The following is a 17,778-nucleotide window of genomic DNA, read 5'->3' on the forward strand; positions in this document are numbered from 1 at the left end:
GGGGCTGTGGAGGTTATAGCAGCTGATACTTGATTGAGCACTTACCGTGTATCAGGCACCTTTCAAAGTGCCTGCTGTGTGTGTTAGGGTCTGTAATCCTCATTGGAGTCCTGTGTACTCATTTTACAGAGGTGGAAACTGAGGCAGAGAGAGGTTGAGTGAGTTGCTCAAGGTCACACAGCCTGTCACTGGCAGAGCCGGTGTTTGAGCACTTTGCCTGTAGTATTCCATTTTAGCCTCATGGTAGCCTGTGGTGTCAGTAACTTTAGTATCCCCATCCATTTCATAGACGGGGCACAGAGAGGTGGTCTAGTCTAAGTCACACAGCGGTAAGTGACAAAGGCGGGATCTGAACCAGGTGGTCGGTTCCAACCTCTGAAGCTCAGCCCTTCTCATATATACGCTTCCTTAAGAGATGCAGGACCCTTCTGGCATTTGAGAAGGGAGAGTTTCTCAGAGCTGGAGGAGACCTTGGGATGCTGCGGCCTCGTGGCGGGTATGTGCAGATGCCCTGTGACACAGCCGCTGTGCGAAGTCCCCTCCAGGTCTGACTGGGCTTGCCCGCGGCTTCTCAGCTACCCCCTCTGACCTCAGCCCCCACACACTGAGAGATGTTGCCAGTCACCAAAGTATTTCCCAACCAGGAGGGTCATCCTAGTGCAGACCAGGAGAACATCAGTTTGACCTGGGAGGCCCTCTGTCACAATAACCAGCTGGTGCAGCCTTCATTTCTCAGAGGCTGGCCTTGTGCCTTGGAGCAGACGCAGCCGCTCCCCGACTCTCGGCGGCCCTAAACCCTCTTTCTTCTGGAGGCTGCGTTTGGCTCCCCAGCCACTCAGGGCTCTCCAGCTGGATTTCGCCCTGCCAGTACCTGCAGTCCTCCGCCTGCTGGCTTTATCTGGCCAACCGAGCTGCTTCCACACTTACAGGGCAGACTGGAAGTGCCGGTGAATTAGCGCCCAGCCTCCTGCCCTCCATCCAGTGGCCAACAGGATGGGTGTATAAATGCCCCAGCTCCCTCGGCCCCCTCTCGCCCCACCCCGGGGATCACTCAGAGGTGACCACTCTGGCTGTCAGGGGGCCTCAAAGGGATTGAGCCCCCATGGTCCACCCTGGCCACTTGCTTGATCTCATACCCTAAATTGGCTGCCCTCTCTTCCTGGGCCCACTTCTCCCCTCCCCTGCCTGCGTTTGCCAACGTCACCTCCCAGATCAACTACTTGTCTCAGACCTTTGTCTCAGGGTCTGCTCCTGGCGAGCCAGCCCAGGGCTCCCGTCGTGGTAAAGCTACTAAGACATGCCCGTGCTCCCCGTATGTGCAGCTATGAGGGGAACTGATTGGTACTTGATGCGCGGACACAGGTTATGCTTTGCAGACATTTAAATGAAGATTTAATAATTTTGACAGCAGAGTTTTCTTTCTGTATTTGGGGCCAACACCCGTATTTTTAAAGGGCCCCAGTGTTTTTGTAGGTCCAAGGAACGGTACCGCCTGTGGCCAGAGGCTGGCGGGAAAGGGCCTCTTCTTGTTCAGGGGCGACATGGAATTAAAAGTGCCCACCCCTTCTGTGCTCATCTGTTCACCAGGCACCTCCTGTGAGCCTGGCACCGAGCCTGATTGGGGGTCCCTGCGTGGGGTGGGGAGAGACCCTAGGCAATGGACTGTTGACCTGCAGTGTGGCATTTAATCCTTACTTCAACACCTGGCGGGGTGGGGCTCCAGGCACAAAGCTTGACCGTCGGGCTTCAGAGCCCCACTGGTGATTCATGTCCTGGTTTCCTTTTTCCTAAAAAGGGGCTACTCACAACATACCTCATGGGATTGTTACCACGGATAGGCAGGCTGGTCACCAGTAGCCCGCTGAAGCCCTTTTTACTGAGCACCTACTCTGTGCCAGGCATTGGTCAGGCCCGCGAGGTGGATGCCGTATGAACAAGCCACTGCTCTGCTGGAGCTGATGTTGCAGGGCACACGTAGCAACAAGCAGAGATGTAGATTCGTGTAGGTGGAGGCCAGTGCTGTAGCGGGGATAGAGAAGGATAAGAGGGGGAGGGGGGAGGGGGGCTTCTGCTTTAAAGCGGGTGGTGGGAGAAGGCCTCTCGGAAGTGAGCAAGGGGCCCTGCAGATTTCTGAAGAGAGTCTTCCAGGAAAAGGGAAAGCACATGCAAAGGCCCTGAGGTGGGACGGTAAGGACGGTGCCTGGGATGTTCACAGAACGGTCGGGAGGCCTCAATTGTAGCTCATTTTTAGTGCTGAAATGGAAGCCTGTTGAAGACACAATACAAGGCAGCTTATTTTTGCTATTACTATAAAATATCATGATCTCTCGATACATAACGTGCTATGTGAGATGTGAGGTACAGGAGGAAGTCTGAAGTTGTAACAAACGTTATTTTCTCTCAATCCTCTCAGGTAGGACTGTGAGTGAGTAGGTAACCTTCCTTGGGGATGACGTCTCAAATCTGAAATTTGGGCCTCTTGGGAAAGCTAGTTTTGGGCCAGTGGCTCTGTGCTCCTGGCATAGGCCTGACGAAAGGGGGTGCTTGCAGAGAATGGAGTGGAGAGGTTTTTAATCTCTGCCTGGGTGGTGGTAGTGGCTGCGGGTGGGGGAAGCTCTTATGTTCTGCCCAAGGCCAGCTCCTGGGGGGCTCGGCCAGTATGGGCACCTTCCTGGGGAGCCTGGTGGTTTCCAGAGTCAACATGGAGAACGAGGGGTAGGCAGCTCAGAGGCCCCACTGCGGACGGACAGCCTTCTCATCTCACATGTGTCTGGTTTCGTCTCTGCCGGTGGGCACTCCCCTTTCCACCCGGGGACACATGCCCTCTAGGAGGAAAATGCAGACTAGTCTTCCTGATGCTGAAGAAGTGATGATTGGGGTGAGAGCCTGATATGTGTAGTAACCTCTCCTGTCCAAAATTAAAAAAGGAAACCATACATTTATGTTACAAAATGACTTTTGATTTGAAAGTAGAAATTTGGAAAAAAACAGAAATGAAGAAAGGAGAAAATTGAAATTACTTCTAATTCCACCCTCAGAGTTAGGTTCCATGGCTAGTGATAAAACCCAAACAACAGTGCCTTAAATGATGTGGAATTTTCTTTCTTACTGAATTATAGGCTGCCCAGGATAGATATGTTGGCTCCACTGTCATTAGGGACATAAGCTCCTTCTGTATTGCTGCTCCATCTTCTTCAACCCCTGGCTTTTACTTCGTGGTATAAGATAGCTGCCTGACCTCCAGGCATCACATTTGCTATCCAAGCAGCAAGAAGGAGGAATAGCAAGAGAGAATCCCTGCCTGTGCCTCCCATCATCTCCAAGGATACTTCCATGATGTCGTATGTCATACATCCACTTATACCTCCCTAGCCCAAACTAAGTAATGGGACCACACCTAGTTGCAAGGGAAGCTGGGAAATACAGTCTTTATTCTAAAATCTGGAAAAGGAGAGACCAGATATTGGGCAACAGCTAGTAATCTTGGCCATACTCTCACACAGTTTAGGGTGTTTCATTCCATACTTCTTTTTTCTATGCTTACGTAGAAATAATTTATTTAACCAAAAATGAGACTATATTTTATGTGCTCTTCTGTAACTTGGCTTTTTCCCCCCTAGAGATACATTAACAGTCTTTTTCTGTATCATTATATGGATTTCTGCAAATCATTTTTAGCACGATGTCCTTTTGTCAAGATGGACCATAACTAAACCCCAAGTATTAGAATTTTAAATCAGATACTAAAGTTAAATTTTTTTTTTTTTTTTTTTGTGGTACATGTGGGCCTCTCACTACTGTGGCCTCTCCCGTTGCGGAGCACAGGCTCCGGACGCGCAGGCTCAGCGGCCATGGCTCACGGGCCCAGCCGCTCCGCGGCATGTGGGATCTTCCCGGACCCGGGCACAAACCCGCGTCCCCTGCATCGGCAGGCGGACCCTCAACCGCTGCGCCACCAGGGAAGCCCTAAAGTTAAATCTTGATGCCACATGTGAGATTTAGTTTTTCCTGCAGGATAAGTGCTCAGAACTTAAGTGGATGGAGCATAGCGCTTGGGCTTTGTAGGAGCCGCTGCTCATTGGGGCGTCTTCCCAACTCTGGCCTGCGTGTGGCTGCTTGGTGCAGGCTCTCAAAAAGCCCCTTCTGCTGTTGTTGTTGTTACTTTATTATTATTACTTCGATTCACTGCTGTTCTATGACACTCTGCTTCCCTGGACCCTGGGCCACCCAGATCACATAGGGGTTTGGGGTCTTCAGGGCACCTCCTTTCCTCTGTCCTTGTTATGGTCTGGGGGCTGCCCTGCCCCCACCTCCCCTGCTTCTAGCCATTCCCCTGGCCCTCTCAGGTTTCGCCATATGTCTGATGAGGTCACCCCAGCCGAGGCGGGGGTGTCCTTGGGGGCAGGCGGGCCCTCTCCTCTCAGTGATCAGGTTGCTGGCATCCGTCTCAGAGGGTACCTTCGAGGCCTCTTTCCCTCCTTTTTATCTCCAGGGAGAGAATTATCCTCCCAAGGCTGTGGCTACAGGTTCCAGACAGATGGAGCCTCCCCAGGGGCACCCCAAAGGGCAGCTGCTCCCTTATGCGGTTTTTTGTGTACAGTTACTCACTGCGGATGCATGTTGGAAATGGATTGGAGACTGCCTGGGTTTGAGGCCCAGCTCTGCTACCTACTAGCTGTGTGGCTTTGGGTAATCTCTTCACTACACTGGGCTTCAGTTCCCTCCTCTGTAAAATGGGCACAGTAATAATAGTACCTACCTCCTAGGATTGTTTGAGGAGTAAAACACTTAGAGTAGCACCTGTCACATACTAAGGTCCAGAGGTGTCAGGTATGATAATAATTGCTAAAAAATCTGTTATTGTTATTAATATACTTTTCAATTCTGTACCTGTTACTTCTGGAGCCTATTCTGGGGCTCCTTCCTCAGTTTTTCTCCCTCTCTCCCACCTTTCCTCCACATGTTTCTTGAGCACCTACCGTGTGTCAGACAGTGTTCTGGATGCAAGGGGACAGCAGTGAACGAAACCATCTTCCACTGTGAGAGGGTGGACACTCTCTGGGGAAGGTGTTACCGAACAATCAGATATATACAAAACTTAGTTGATACGAGCACTGCCGATAGTGATGAATTCTGTGAAGGGTAACAGGGTTCAGACGGCTGTGAGGAGTGAGGCGAGACCCTCCTTTATACGGAGCCCGAGAGGGAGACATCCTCGACGAGGGGGCTCCCCTGCCAGTTGAACATCTTGCAGCGGTGGCTTTATAGGCAGAGAGCTGCAACGGCAAAGGCCTGGGCGGGAGGACAGGGTCAGTGTGTTCAGGAAACAAAAAGGAGCCGGCACGGCTGCACCTGAAAGAGTAAAGCCCGAGTGGGGTGGGAAGGGCCCTTATCCTGCAGGATCTTGTCGGCTGTAGAAGGGAGCGGATTGTTTCCTAGGTTTTAGTAAGAGCCACTTCTAAGGCAAGGGTTTCTCTGCATCGACACTATTGACATTTGGGGCCAGATACATCTTCGTGGAGGCTGTCCTGGGCATTGTAGGATATTTAGCAGTATCCTTGTCCTCTACCCTTGAGACGCCAGCAGCACCCACATCCCCAACTGCGACAACTAAAAATGTCTTCAGACATTGTCACATCTCTTCTGGGGGATAAAATCAGCCCCCCTGGTCAAGGACCACTGCTCTAAGGCAAAGGGGGGCAGGGACAAGGCTGGCCTGGCATCAGGAAACCTGGTTCTGAACTGTGTCTTATCACCAACTTTTTGTTTGAACTCAGACCTGTGTCTCTCACCCTCTGGGTTTCTCAGTCAAGTTGGAGCTCGCTGGACATGGCAAACGCACAGCTCTGCTCCTCTTCTCCTTCCCATGGCCGTGGCAGACATCACTAATCAATTATGCTGTGTCTTCCTGTTCAGCTCAGAGCTCTGGGGACCGTGAAGGCACTTGGGTTAGGAGCTCTATGAGCGGCCTGTCTGGTCCCCTCCTCCCAAGCAGCAAGCAGGAACCAGACAGTCCTGGGCTCAGGTTCGGCTCTCTTGGTTTCTGGCTGCGTGACTTCTGTTAGGTTACTTCACTTATGAGCCTCAGTTTTTCTCATCTATAGAGTGGGACCAAAACAGCTACCCTGAAAGCTGATCATGGGGGTTGCATTGAACTCATGTCGGGACTTTGCTGGTCTCAGCAAATGTTTGTTGCATGAACGAATGAGAGCATGTGGGTCTCGTTCTGGGTATGGAATGGTGGGAACTCTCATCCGCAGCTGGTTGGAGTGTAGGTTGGTACATTCGCGTTGGAGACCCATTTGTCATTAACCAGTCAAGTTGAACATGTCTCTAATCTGCGGCCAACCACTCCATACCTAGGTGTACACTTGGAGGAACTTGCACACCTGTGCTCAGGAGATTCAGGTGCGCCTAGAGGATCTGGAGCACCTGAGCCCCAGTGGGCCTCTTCATCATAGCATCGTTTATAGAGAGAACATTTGAAACAGCTTAAACGTCTGCAGCCTGCTATACTTACATCTGCTCAGCAATGAAATGGACAACTTGAGGTCTTAGTGTGGGGCTCCCCAGAAACAGATCCTGAGACTGATTCAAGGGCGAGCAGTTTCCTTGGGAGTTCGCCCCAGGAAGCACCAATAGCAGAGTCGGGGAGTGAGGCAGGGAAGGGAGGGCAGCTGAGAAAGGTGTGTCATCAAGCAGGTGACCAGTGCGGGCCCCTGGGGCCCTCGGGGAAGCAGGCCCTCACGTGCCTCAGTCCTCGTCTGTCTTTGCAGCCTGCTCTGCGTGTGAGAGAGGGTCCTCACGCCAATAGACGCGGGTGCTGGTGGCTGAAGTGGTGCTGGGGCGCACCCCAGGGCTAAGAACCAAGGGAGGTGGGTGGGGTTTGGGCGGCAGGCGTTGCCAAGTGCACGTATTGATGTGGGTAAAGGTGGAAGATGTGATGTTGAGTGAGAAAAGGAAGTTGCTGAAAGGACGTCATTTATAAAAATGTCGTAAGCACGCAGAACGGTGTTCTTCATTGCTCGTCAATTCACACGTGCCTGGTAAGCAGGCGGAGGCATGTGTGGGAGTGAGGACCACATATCCAGGGCAGTGGGTGCCTTGCAGGATGGGCAGGTGCACAGGTAGCTCACCTCTCTCTGTAGTGATGCCTTTCTTCCTGTGTCTCCACTGAGGTTTAATATTTACAAGGTACCTGGATAAAGTGCACGGATCTCAGGTGCACACTGATTAGGCTTTGCATATGCACTTGCCTGTGTAACCGCCACTCAGATCAAGAAGTAGAATATTTCCAGCCTCCGCCCTGAGGGCTTCCTCGTGGCCCTTCCCTGTCTGCACCTCCTCCAGACTTGATGAATTTCTTTTTGAAAATAGTTTAAAGCAAATTTGACATAATGCTAATAAGATTTGCTGAAACTGGGTAGCGATGCGTTTGTGGGTGTTTGTTAAATTTTCCTCTGTCCTTTTCTGGCTCCTTGACGTATTTCATCATCATCATAAAGAGAAGAGGCGGACTTGGCCACATGCAGGGAAGCGGCCCAGGCAGGGGTGCGGCATGGACACGGCATGGGCAAAGATTCCAAGGCCGGAGGAGAGTTTCAGGCAGCCCTGGAAACCCTGAGAACGGGCTTGTCTCTAAGGGAGGTTTCCAAGATGAGAGCTGCTTTTGGCCGAGTGTTTCAAAGCTGTCAAGATTTGGACACGGAGTCACCCTGGAGGGTCCCTTTCACCATCCTGCCTGCACAGAGGGCATTGGTGCCGCCTGGAAAAGCCAGTCGTGCCGTGGGCAGCACCGGGGCTGGGCCCAGAGCCCCTGCCTGCCCATTCTTTCCGGGTCACGAGCTGCCCATTATGCCCATCACAGCAGCCTGTTTGCGGCTCCTCTGTGGGTGGCCCGAGCCTCGCATTGTCCCAGCACAATAGTGGTGGCCGTGCTCTTGTGGAGAAAGTGGGACAGGAAGCTGTGATCTAGGCCAGCCGAGCTGCGCTCCCAGCTTCCTGCTCTCCCTGGCGGTGCTGGGTGAGGCTGCCTTTGTCGCTCTCCTGTCTGAGGAGGCTGGAGGCTGGACTTCCCGGCAGCATCACAGGCCCTGTTAAAACATCCTCTAGGAACTCCTGTCTCCTGACCCCTCTACCCGTTGTCCTTTAAAGAGAAGGATCATCAGGCTTCCAAGAAGCCCGAGTTGAGGTTCCTGCCATGTGTCGGGCACTGTGTCAGGCAAATTTTATCCTTCCTTTGATACGTGAGGGTTTACTGTGTTCCAGGCACTAGTCTAGGCCCTGGGGGTACAGCTGGGAAGCAGACCCTGCCCTCATGGAGCTCCCATTCACTTTATCCTAGTGCATTCTGAAAGGTAGGACGACAGTATTACTATGATCTACGTATTTGCGAAGAGTAAACTGAGACTCAGAGAGGCTAATGCACTTTCCTGAGGTCACACCACACGAAGGAGGAGGAATGCAGTTTAAACCCAAATCATTAGTCTCCAAACCTGGCCTCTGTTGCTGGATTGGGATAAATGTTTCATTCCAGCCATGCTCCCTTCTTATTTTGGTCTTTCCCTTAGGCACTGGTGTAGACTGCTTAATCTTAGTCTTTTTATCTGACAAATGGGCTCTTAATGCAAGATGAGAAGGTGATAAGTGCATGAAGACAAGGAGGGCATCCTGGAGGAGGTGACATTTGAGCTAAGGTCTGATGAATGAGAAAAAGCTGTCTCAGGACAGAGCTCGGAGAGAATATCCTTGCAGGTAAGAACAGCATGTGCAAAGGTCCTGAGGTAGGGATGTGCCTGGCAGGTGGAAGGAATAGAGGGGTTGAAGATGTGGCTGAAGATTATTGAAGTGTGGGGTGAGGGTGGAATGCTGGAAGATGAGTTCAAAGAGATTAACTAGTACAGGTCATGGGGACCTGTAGCTGTGGAAAGATGTGGATTTTTTTTTTTTAAGTGTATGGAGTAGCCATGGAGAGTTTCAAGCCATGGATTGATAGGATCTGATTTACATATTTAAAAGGATCCCTCTGGCTGTGTGTGTGGAGAGAGGAATAGGGATGAGGTGATTGCATTAGTCCAGGCAGGAGGTGTTGGTGACTCGGACCAGGTGGGTGGCTGAGGAGGTGGGGAGAAATGGTCCAATGTTTAATACATGTTGAAGGTGAAGCTGATAGCATTTGCTGATGGATGGAAATGGAGTGTCAGAGAAAGAGGGGGGTCGAGGACGACACGGGGTGGGGGTTTGGCTGGAGCACTTGGAAGGCAGAGGTGCCATTCCTCAGGCTGGGAAGGGCTTGGTGGTGTGTGGGTTTGGAGGGAAGTTCAGGAACTAGGTTTTGGATGTGTTAATTTGAGATGCCTCTTGGACATCCAGGTGGAGTTGTCGAGTTGTCAGAAATCCACCTAAGTCCAGGCTGGGGATATACACTCGGGCTGCAGGAACTGGTCGAGAACACGCTGCGGTGAGTGTGGACAGAGAGGCAGGGCCACTTTGCTGTGTGTCCCTGACTTTCCTCTCTGTGACCTGCCAGGTGGAGTGTCAGCACACCTCTTCCTAGGAAAGCAGAGTCTGCAGGTGGCCGGCTCCCCGTAACATCCATGGATGTCCCTTCTCATGATGGGAAGGGATCCAGCAACCTCCTCTCTGCTGGCCTGCCCCTGCTTCCCTCCATCCTGGGCTGTCCCTTCCACCTCTCCGCACTCAGAGATCTCCCCTTTGCTCTAAACACCCATGGCAGGGAAGGTGACTGACAGGCCACCATGCCTCATCGTGGCCAGTGGACCGTGAAGTCATTTTCGCAGGGGACTCCGTGTTGTCAAGCTGGGGACAAGCCCTCGAGTCGGGGCACCCCCGGCAGAGTTCGCTGTCAGCGGGGCTGGCCTCAGTCTCCCTCCGATGCTCGCATGTCCTCCTCCCCACGCCCATGTCTGTTCTGTTTCCCCGGCCTGTCCACGGGGTGTCTCAGTGGCTCGTCCTCTGCCTGCTCTGTCCCACCCGTACCAGTGCCAGGCCGCTGTCGTTGCTCATCAGTGGAGGGGCTGCACCCCTCCACTCTGGTCCCTCCACTTTCATGCCTGACCCCTAAAACCTAGTTCCTCACAAAGACAGATGGCTCTTTTGCCACCATTTAAAAGCTGGGAGACTTTGCTTTAAAAAAAAATCCTAATTTCTGGTTTCTCTTGGGAAATAAAACAAAAACCCAAACCCGGAACGTCTGGTGATACTGGGCCTGCTGCCCTCCCACCTGGCCGCACTCGGCGGGGACGAGTAGCCACCCCGCTTCGACGCATGTGAGCTTGCCTGTTCCCCACAGTCCCTGCCAGGCCCCGCCTTTATCGTCTGTCACATCACAGAGGAGGGAAATGATTTCTCTGTTCCAAGACCTTGAAAAAAGTGGCAGAACGACTCCGGTCTGTCCATACAGTAGGATCCTGGGCAGCCATGAAAAGAGAATGAGGGTGCTCCCCATGTAATGATATGGAGAGATCTCTAAGTGGAAGAAGCAGGTGCAGTGCATCCTGTGTATGCTGCTATCCCTTGGTGTGTAAAAAGGGGAAAATAAGAATATATGTGTGTGTGTGTGTGTGTGTGTGTGTGTGTGTGTGTGTGTGTGTATGTATATACATAAATATATTTGTGTTTTTTCCCCCAGCTTTATCGAGATACAATTGACATGTAACACTGTGTAAGTTTAAGGTGTACAGCTTCCTTTAGTTCATTTATATATTGCTAAATGATTACCACCATAGTGCAACTTTAAGTATTTAATAGAGTATAATTAACCATAATCACTGTGCTGTACATTAGATCCCTAGAACTTATTCATCCAATAACTGGAACTTTGTACTCGTTGATCAACCTGTGTATGTTTATTTGGAATGATACACAAGCCCCTAGGAGCTGTGGTTCCCATGGGGTATGGGAAGGACTGGATGGATGGGGCCTGTGGTATAGGAGACGTTTCATAGTTTTGACTTTTTATATTTTTGATTTTTGAGCCATGTGGATGGTTATTATTTAGAAGTTAAGTTTTTAAGCAAGAGGGAAAAAAAGGAAAATGAATTGTAGTCTGAGAGGGTCCTGCAGGTGATGCAGCAGGTGTGAGTGCAGCTCATGAGGGCGGGGTTTGTGTTGGTCTCTGCAGAGCCTGGTGGAGTAGATACTCCGTAAACACATGTTGGCTGAAGGGCAGAGTAGGTTGTTGCTTATTTCCTGCCCACGTCCCTGGATTGTGGTGCCTCCCGGGGCCTAGTTGGCATTTGAACTGGTAACCCTTTTTTCGGGCCACCTCCGGGGGCTGGAGGCGTGGACGCTCACCTCTCCCTGCTTCTCTCCTCCAGGCATTCCTGCATCGCATCCGGCAGAACACGGCGGACTCGGTGGAGAAGGGCCTGACGGAGGAGAACGTCAAGGTGTGGACCTGGGGCTGGCCCCTTTCCCGACTGTCCCTGCTGCTGTGTGTGGAGCTGCCTGTTCCTCCCGGGTGATGCTCAGAGGGTGCCCGGGTCCACCCCGCGGGCAGCTGCCTTTGGCCTCCCAATGGCTTGCCCCCCGCAGCCCCTGGAGGGCTCTGGGTCCTGCAAGCAGACAGTGCTTGGGGGATGTGAGGAGGACTCAGCCTCAGGGCCCCACTCCCCACCTCGAGGCTTTCCCCTTGCTCAATGCAACCAGCCTGTCTTCCAGCCTCCTTATGCCAGGGACCCTGGCTTGGAGCCAGTGGAAAATCCCTTCCCAAGTGCCCCTGGGAGCCTGGCACCTCCATCTGCCCTCCTGGCAGCCCTGGCCCCTGCCCTGCACTGGGTGTTGAGTGTCGAGGCTGGGCGGATGAGGAATTGGGTCCAGGCTAAGTTTGGCTGTGGCTCTGGGGAGTTTTGAAAGGAAGTCAGTAGACCTTGTGTGTGCATGGTGGAGGCCCCAGCGGTCCCCAGGCCTGGCTTTCTAATGTGGCCTCACTCTCTGGGAAGCCACCTCCAGTCCTTGGGGCTCCAGGGTCCTGGTCCTCAGAGAGAGGGGAGACGGGGCAGGGTCGGGGTCAGAGGTACCAGCATGTACAGCATATAAAGGGCTTGGTCAAGCAGGACATCCCCTTGTGTGTGTCCTGGTTAATAAGGATACCTTGTACATTGACAATTCTGAGTCCAGAATTTTGGATAAGAAAGCTGAGGCTTAGAGATGTAAAGAGACCTACACAGGGCCAGTGCATGGCAGGTCCCTGGTAGGGCTGGGATCAAAGCTTTTCATTCATTCTTTGGGCAAATACTTACTGAGTACCTACTGTTTATTAGGTCTGTTTATTACAAACTATTTATTACAACTTAAAAACTATTATAATTAAAATTTATAATTTATTACAGTTTGAAAAAATTACCTTTTTTAGGAGGTATAATTCACACACAGTAAAGGGTACAATCTTAAGTGCAGGCTCCTCTGTGCCCCCCCAGTACATGCCCCCACCCCAAAGATAACCACTGACTTCTAGTGGTGTTAATTAGCTTTGCCTGTTCTTGCACTATATATAAAAATGAGCTCTTTCGTCACGCCCGGCATCTTTTGCTCACTGTTATGTCTCTGAGATTTGCCCATGTTGTGGTATGTAGCCGGAAGCCATTCTTTTTCATTGCTGTGTAGTATTCTGTAGTATGACTGTGCCGTGATTGACTCATTCATTCTCCCGTGGATGGATATGTGTGCCATCTCCAGCTTTTGGCTGTGATGACCGTTCTTGTCTATGTCTTTTGGGGGACACAGGCTCTAATTTCTTTGGGGTATACACTCAGGTGACAGATACTTATTTTGAAGTTCTGTAGCCATTCCTTGAAGTAAGTATAACAATAGGATCTATCCTATGTGTCTTTAACGTAAGCAGATTTAACCATGTGAGCTGGACAGAAGAAGAGAGAGAAAAATAACCCAACAGTGTGGGTGATTCTTCCAGCCACTTCATGGGACAAGTGTCCCTCAGGGTGAGTTTGAGGAGGACGAAGAGGTACCCTGGCCTTCTGGGACTGCAGCTTTGACGAGTGGTCTCCTGCCCCTTGGCCTTCCCTGCTCACTTTCAGGGCTCTCCCCCTGCAGACTGTCTGGTGCCTCCATAGGGTCCATGGAGTTGGTCTTCATTCCTTGGGACCTTGACTCAAATGTCACCTTCTCAGAGCGGTTGTCCCTGGCCTCCATGTTTATTGATTGATTGATTGATTGGTTTTTAATAACATCTTTATTGGAGTATAATTGCTTTACAATGGTGTGTTAGTTTCTGCTTTACAAAAAAGTGAATCAGCTATACATGTACATATAATCCCATATCCCCTCCCTCTTGCGTCTCCCTCCCACCCTGCCTATCCCACCCCTCCAGGCGGTCACAAAGCACCGAGCTGATCTCCCTGTGCTATGTGGCTGCTTCCCACTAGCTATCTGTTTTACATTTGGTAGTGTAGATATGGCAGTGCTACTCTCTCACTTCGTCCCAGCTTACCCTTCCCCTCCCCGTGTCCTCAAGTCCATTCTCTATGTCTGCGTCATTATTCCTGTCCTACCCCTAGGTTCATCAGAACCATTTTTTCCACATATATGTGTTAGCGTACAGTATTTGTATTTCTCTTTCTGACCTACTTCACTCTGTATGACAGACTCTAGGTCCATCCACCTCACTACAAATAACTCAATTTCGTTTCTTTTTATGGCTGAGTAATATTCCATTGTATATATGTGCCACATCTTCTTTATCCATTCATCTGTGGATGGACACTTAGGTTGTTTCCATGTCCTGGCTGTTGTAAATAGAGCTGCAGTGAACATTGTGGTACATGACTCTTTTTGAATTATGGTTTTCTCAGGGTATATGCCCAGTAGTGGGATTGCTGGGTCGTATGGTAATTCTATTTTTAGTTTTTTAAGGAACCTCCATACTGTTCTCTATAGTGGCTGTATCAGTTTGCATTCTCACCAACAGTGCAAGAGGGTTCCCTTTTCTCCACACCCTCTCCAGCATTTATTGTTTCTAGATTTTTTGATGATGGCCATTCTGACTGGTGTGAGATGATATCTCATTGTAGTTTTGATTTGCATTTCTCTAATGATTAATGGTGTTGAGCATTCTTTCATGTGTTTGTTGGCAATCTGTACATTTTCTATGGAGAAATGCCTGTTTAGGTCTTCTGCCCATTTTTGGATTGGGTTGTTTGTTTTTTTGATATTGAGCTGCATGAGCTGCTTGTATATTTTGGAGATTAATCCTTTGTTGGTTGCTTCGTTTGCAAATATTTTCTCCCATTCTGAGGGTTGTCTTTTTGTCTTGTTTATGGTTTCCTTTGCTGAGCAAAAGCTTTTAAGTTTCATTAGGTCCCATTTGTTTATTTTTGTTTTTATTTCCATTTCTCTAGGAGGTGGGTCAGAAAGGATCTTGCTGTGCTTTATGTCATAGAGCGTTCTGCCTATGTTTTCCTCTAAGAGTTTGGTAGCATCTGGCCTTACATTTTTGGCCTCCGTGTTTAAATGTCCAAATTCTTCCTCCTGCTCCACCCTGGGACTCCCTTCCTGTTTTATGTTTGTCTTTAGTGCTTCTTTTCACCTAGAAAACTATAGTTATTTGTTGGTTGTCTGTCCCCTTCCAGTAGAATGTCACCTCCATGGAGGCAGGCACTTCCGTTGTTCCCTGTTGTGTCCCCAGGGCCTGGCACACAGTAGGGGCTCAGTTAGTACTTGCTGAATGAATGAATGGTGAGAAACCCTAGAGGGAACTGTAGCCCTAGTGACACTGGTGACCCCTGGCTGCCAGCTGCTGTGGGTGGTGAGTGGGGGGTTGGGTGGGAGAGGGACGCTGTACCATATTTATTTTACTGTTTTGAGTTTTGAACCCTGTGAATGCCTTCTTCAAAATTGAATTTAAAATGCACCTGTTTAGGGAATTCCCTGGTGGTCCAGTAGTTAGGAATCAGCGTTTTCACTGCCAGGGCCTGGGTTTGATCCCTGGTTGGGGAACTGAGATTCTGCAAGCCACACCGTGTGGCCAAATTAAAAAGAAAAAATGCACCTATCTAAAAAAAAAAACAAAACAGAAAAAGTAATTCATGCAGTTCAAAGGGCCTTAAGTCAGTGAAAATCTCCCCTAGTTCTTCTTCTTAGAGGCCCTGACGGTTAGCAGCTTGTGTTATTGTCCAGGGGGGTCTCTGCTTCTGCCAACATAGGAGTGGCCTTTGCGTGTGTTATTTTACACAAATGGACCCATATTGGAATCCCACGTGGCACCATGATTCCCCTCCTCCCCCTGCAGTATAGATCAAGGATCATTCCAGGGCTCCAGATCCATGTCTACAGGCCTGCAGATTCTTTTCACAGGCTCAAAGTATTTCAGAATATGGCGTGTATTTAAGTATAGCCAATCCACTTTATTTAACTGTTTGACGAGTCCCCATTAATGGATATTTGGCTTTTGTCTAATCTTTTACTAGTGCACATAAGGCTGCAGTATATGGTCTTGGCCATCCACCCAGTGCTCAACCTGGGTGCAATGAACAAGTTGGGCTGGACGATTCTTTGCCATGGGGGCCGTCCTGTATTATAGGATGTGTAGCGGCATCGCTGGCCTCTACCTATGAGACACCGGTAGGATCCTTCTCCCCAGTTTGTGACAACTGAAAATGTCCCCAAACGTTGGCAGATGTCCCCTGGGAGGCAAAACTAGCCCTGGTTGGAAATGACTGGTCAAAAGGTTAAATTCTGAAATGTAGAATTGTGGGTCAGATTGTGCATTTCAAACTTCATAGGTTCCTGTGGGGAAACAGGCGCTCATATATTGTTTGACAGTTTAAATGGCACATTGGGAACATCCTTCCCTATTGTATTTTCTGCTATCAGGTCATTTTAATAGGTGCCTGGAAGTACCCTCGTCGTTTTTAAAAATCAGTCCTATGTGTATGCATGTGGCTGATTCACTTCACTGTACGGCAGAAAGTAACACAACCTTGTAAAGCAATTATACTCCAATAAAAAAAAATCAGCCCTATGGTTGGACATAGCAGGTGTGTCTGGCCGTGATGAAGATTGTGATGGATGTCTTGGTGTATATTCCTCTGCAGGCTGAGTGTGAAGTTCAGTTCCGCTGCTTCACTGGACCACGTGACCTTGGGAATGTTAATTCTCTTCTCTGAGCGTCCGTTCTTCATCTATGAATTGGGGATGATAATAGCTCCTGCCTCGTGGAGTTATAGTGAGGATTAGATGCCATAAGTGCATATAAAGTTACTGGCACAGGATTAGGCATTAATCCTGTTTAGTAAACGTTGGCAGTACTTTTGTCAGTATCATGATTTCTGTTAGCTCCAGCGTATGAGACTGCCCATTTTCCTACACCCTCCTCGCCTGCACCGGGGGGGTTATGTAATTTTTTTTTAAGATTTATTATTTATTTATTTAATTTATTTTTGGCTGTGTCAGGTCCTGGTTGCGGCACGTGGGATCTCTGTTGAGGCATACAGGATCTTTTGTTGGGGTGCGTGGGCTTCTCTCTAGTTGTGGCGTGCAGGCTGGGCGGGTGGGCTCTGTAGCCGTGGCACGCGGATTCCAGAGCGCGTGGGCTCTGTAGTTTGCGGTACGCAGACTCTCTAGTAGAGGTGTGTGAGCTCGGTAGTTGTGGTGCGTGGGCTTAGTTGCCCTGCAGCATGTGGGATCTTAGTTCCCTGACCAGGGATCAAACCCACGTCCCCTGCATTGCAAGGTGGATTCTTCCCCACTGGACCACGAGGGAAGTCCCTATGTATTTTTTTTTTTTTTATGCTTCATTTTGGTCTCCTCTACGCCTTGATTAATGTTCTCCTTGGGCCTCATTTTCCCCTCACAGATCCTGTTCTCAAACATTGAAGACATCCTGGAAGTTCATAAGGATTTCCTGGCTGCCTTGGAGTTTTGTTTACATCCGGAGCCGCAGTCTCAGCATGAACTTGGGAATGTTTTCTTAAAATTCGTGAGTACGATGCCCCAGCCCCTACCAGAGCCTGCAGCTTTTGGGAAGTGGGCTTCCCCGGGTCCCCATTCCATCCACCCTTGGCTAGCTTCGTCTGCAGGTCTATCTGGGAGGGGGAGAGGCAGGTGGGCAGGTGGGTCCAGCCTCCACCCCCGGGAACAATGGACAGAGGGTTGGACCCAGCAGACTGGGGCTCTTTTTAGTTGGCTCTCCCTCCCTTTAATGTTATGTAGAGTGTGGTCCCCTTTTCCTCAGAGCTCTTTGCTGAATGACTGCGTCCTGGGGCTCCTCCTGGCCTGGCCTGGCGGGGCCCCTCTGCTGCAGCATGACTAAGAGGGTGGACTCGGGTCAGACACACCTGCATTTGAGTCCCGGTCTGGCCACCCACTGGCCACCGAGGGTGTCTGACCCTTGGGTGCCCCCTTGGGCTGCTGGACAGGGAGACTGATCCTTGTTGTAATAGCCACTCTCTTCCCAAGTCACTTAGAATTGTGAGGGGACAGCTGGAGGGAGGGGGGCAGCCTAGCCCACAGGAGGCAACTGCTTTTCTCTACCTGTGCTGCGTGGGACCCTCCCCACTGGGAGGAAACCCGCACTGGCCTCACGGGCATGAGGCCTGGGCCAGATTCCAGTCCTCTCTGAGCCTCAGTTTCCTCCTCAGATGGAGCAGTAGGGATAATGGTGCCTCCTTGGGTTGATGGAAGGACTCAAAGAGGTAAAGCAAAAAAGTGTGTAGCCGAGAGCAGCAGTTCTCAACCAGGGGGTGATTTTGCCCCCAGGGGACATTTGGCCACATCTGGAGACATGTTTGGTTGTCACAG

At 50.4% G+C, this 17,778-nt stretch overlaps 1 protein-coding gene across 1 annotated transcript in view; it reads left to right on the forward strand.

Moving 5' to 3' along the window:
* The window catches only part of PREX1 (phosphatidylinositol-3,4,5-trisphosphate dependent Rac exchange factor 1), a 198,356-nt gene that overhangs the window by 70,730 nt on the left and 109,848 nt on the right, over positions 1-17,778 (forward strand). Inside the window, exons 2-3 of the mRNA XM_079946475.1 lie at positions 11,340-11,411; positions 16,835-16,957. Of these exons, the coding sequence (XP_079802601.1) occupies positions 11,340-11,411; positions 16,835-16,957 (195 nt within the window). The remainder of the gene's footprint in view (positions 1-11,339; positions 11,412-16,834; positions 16,958-17,778) is intronic.

This window comes from Stenella coeruleoalba, assembly GCF_951394435.1.
Source record: "Stenella coeruleoalba genome assembly, chromosome: 15".
NCBI classification, from domain to species: Eukaryota; Metazoa; Chordata; class Mammalia; order Artiodactyla; family Delphinidae; genus Stenella; species Stenella coeruleoalba.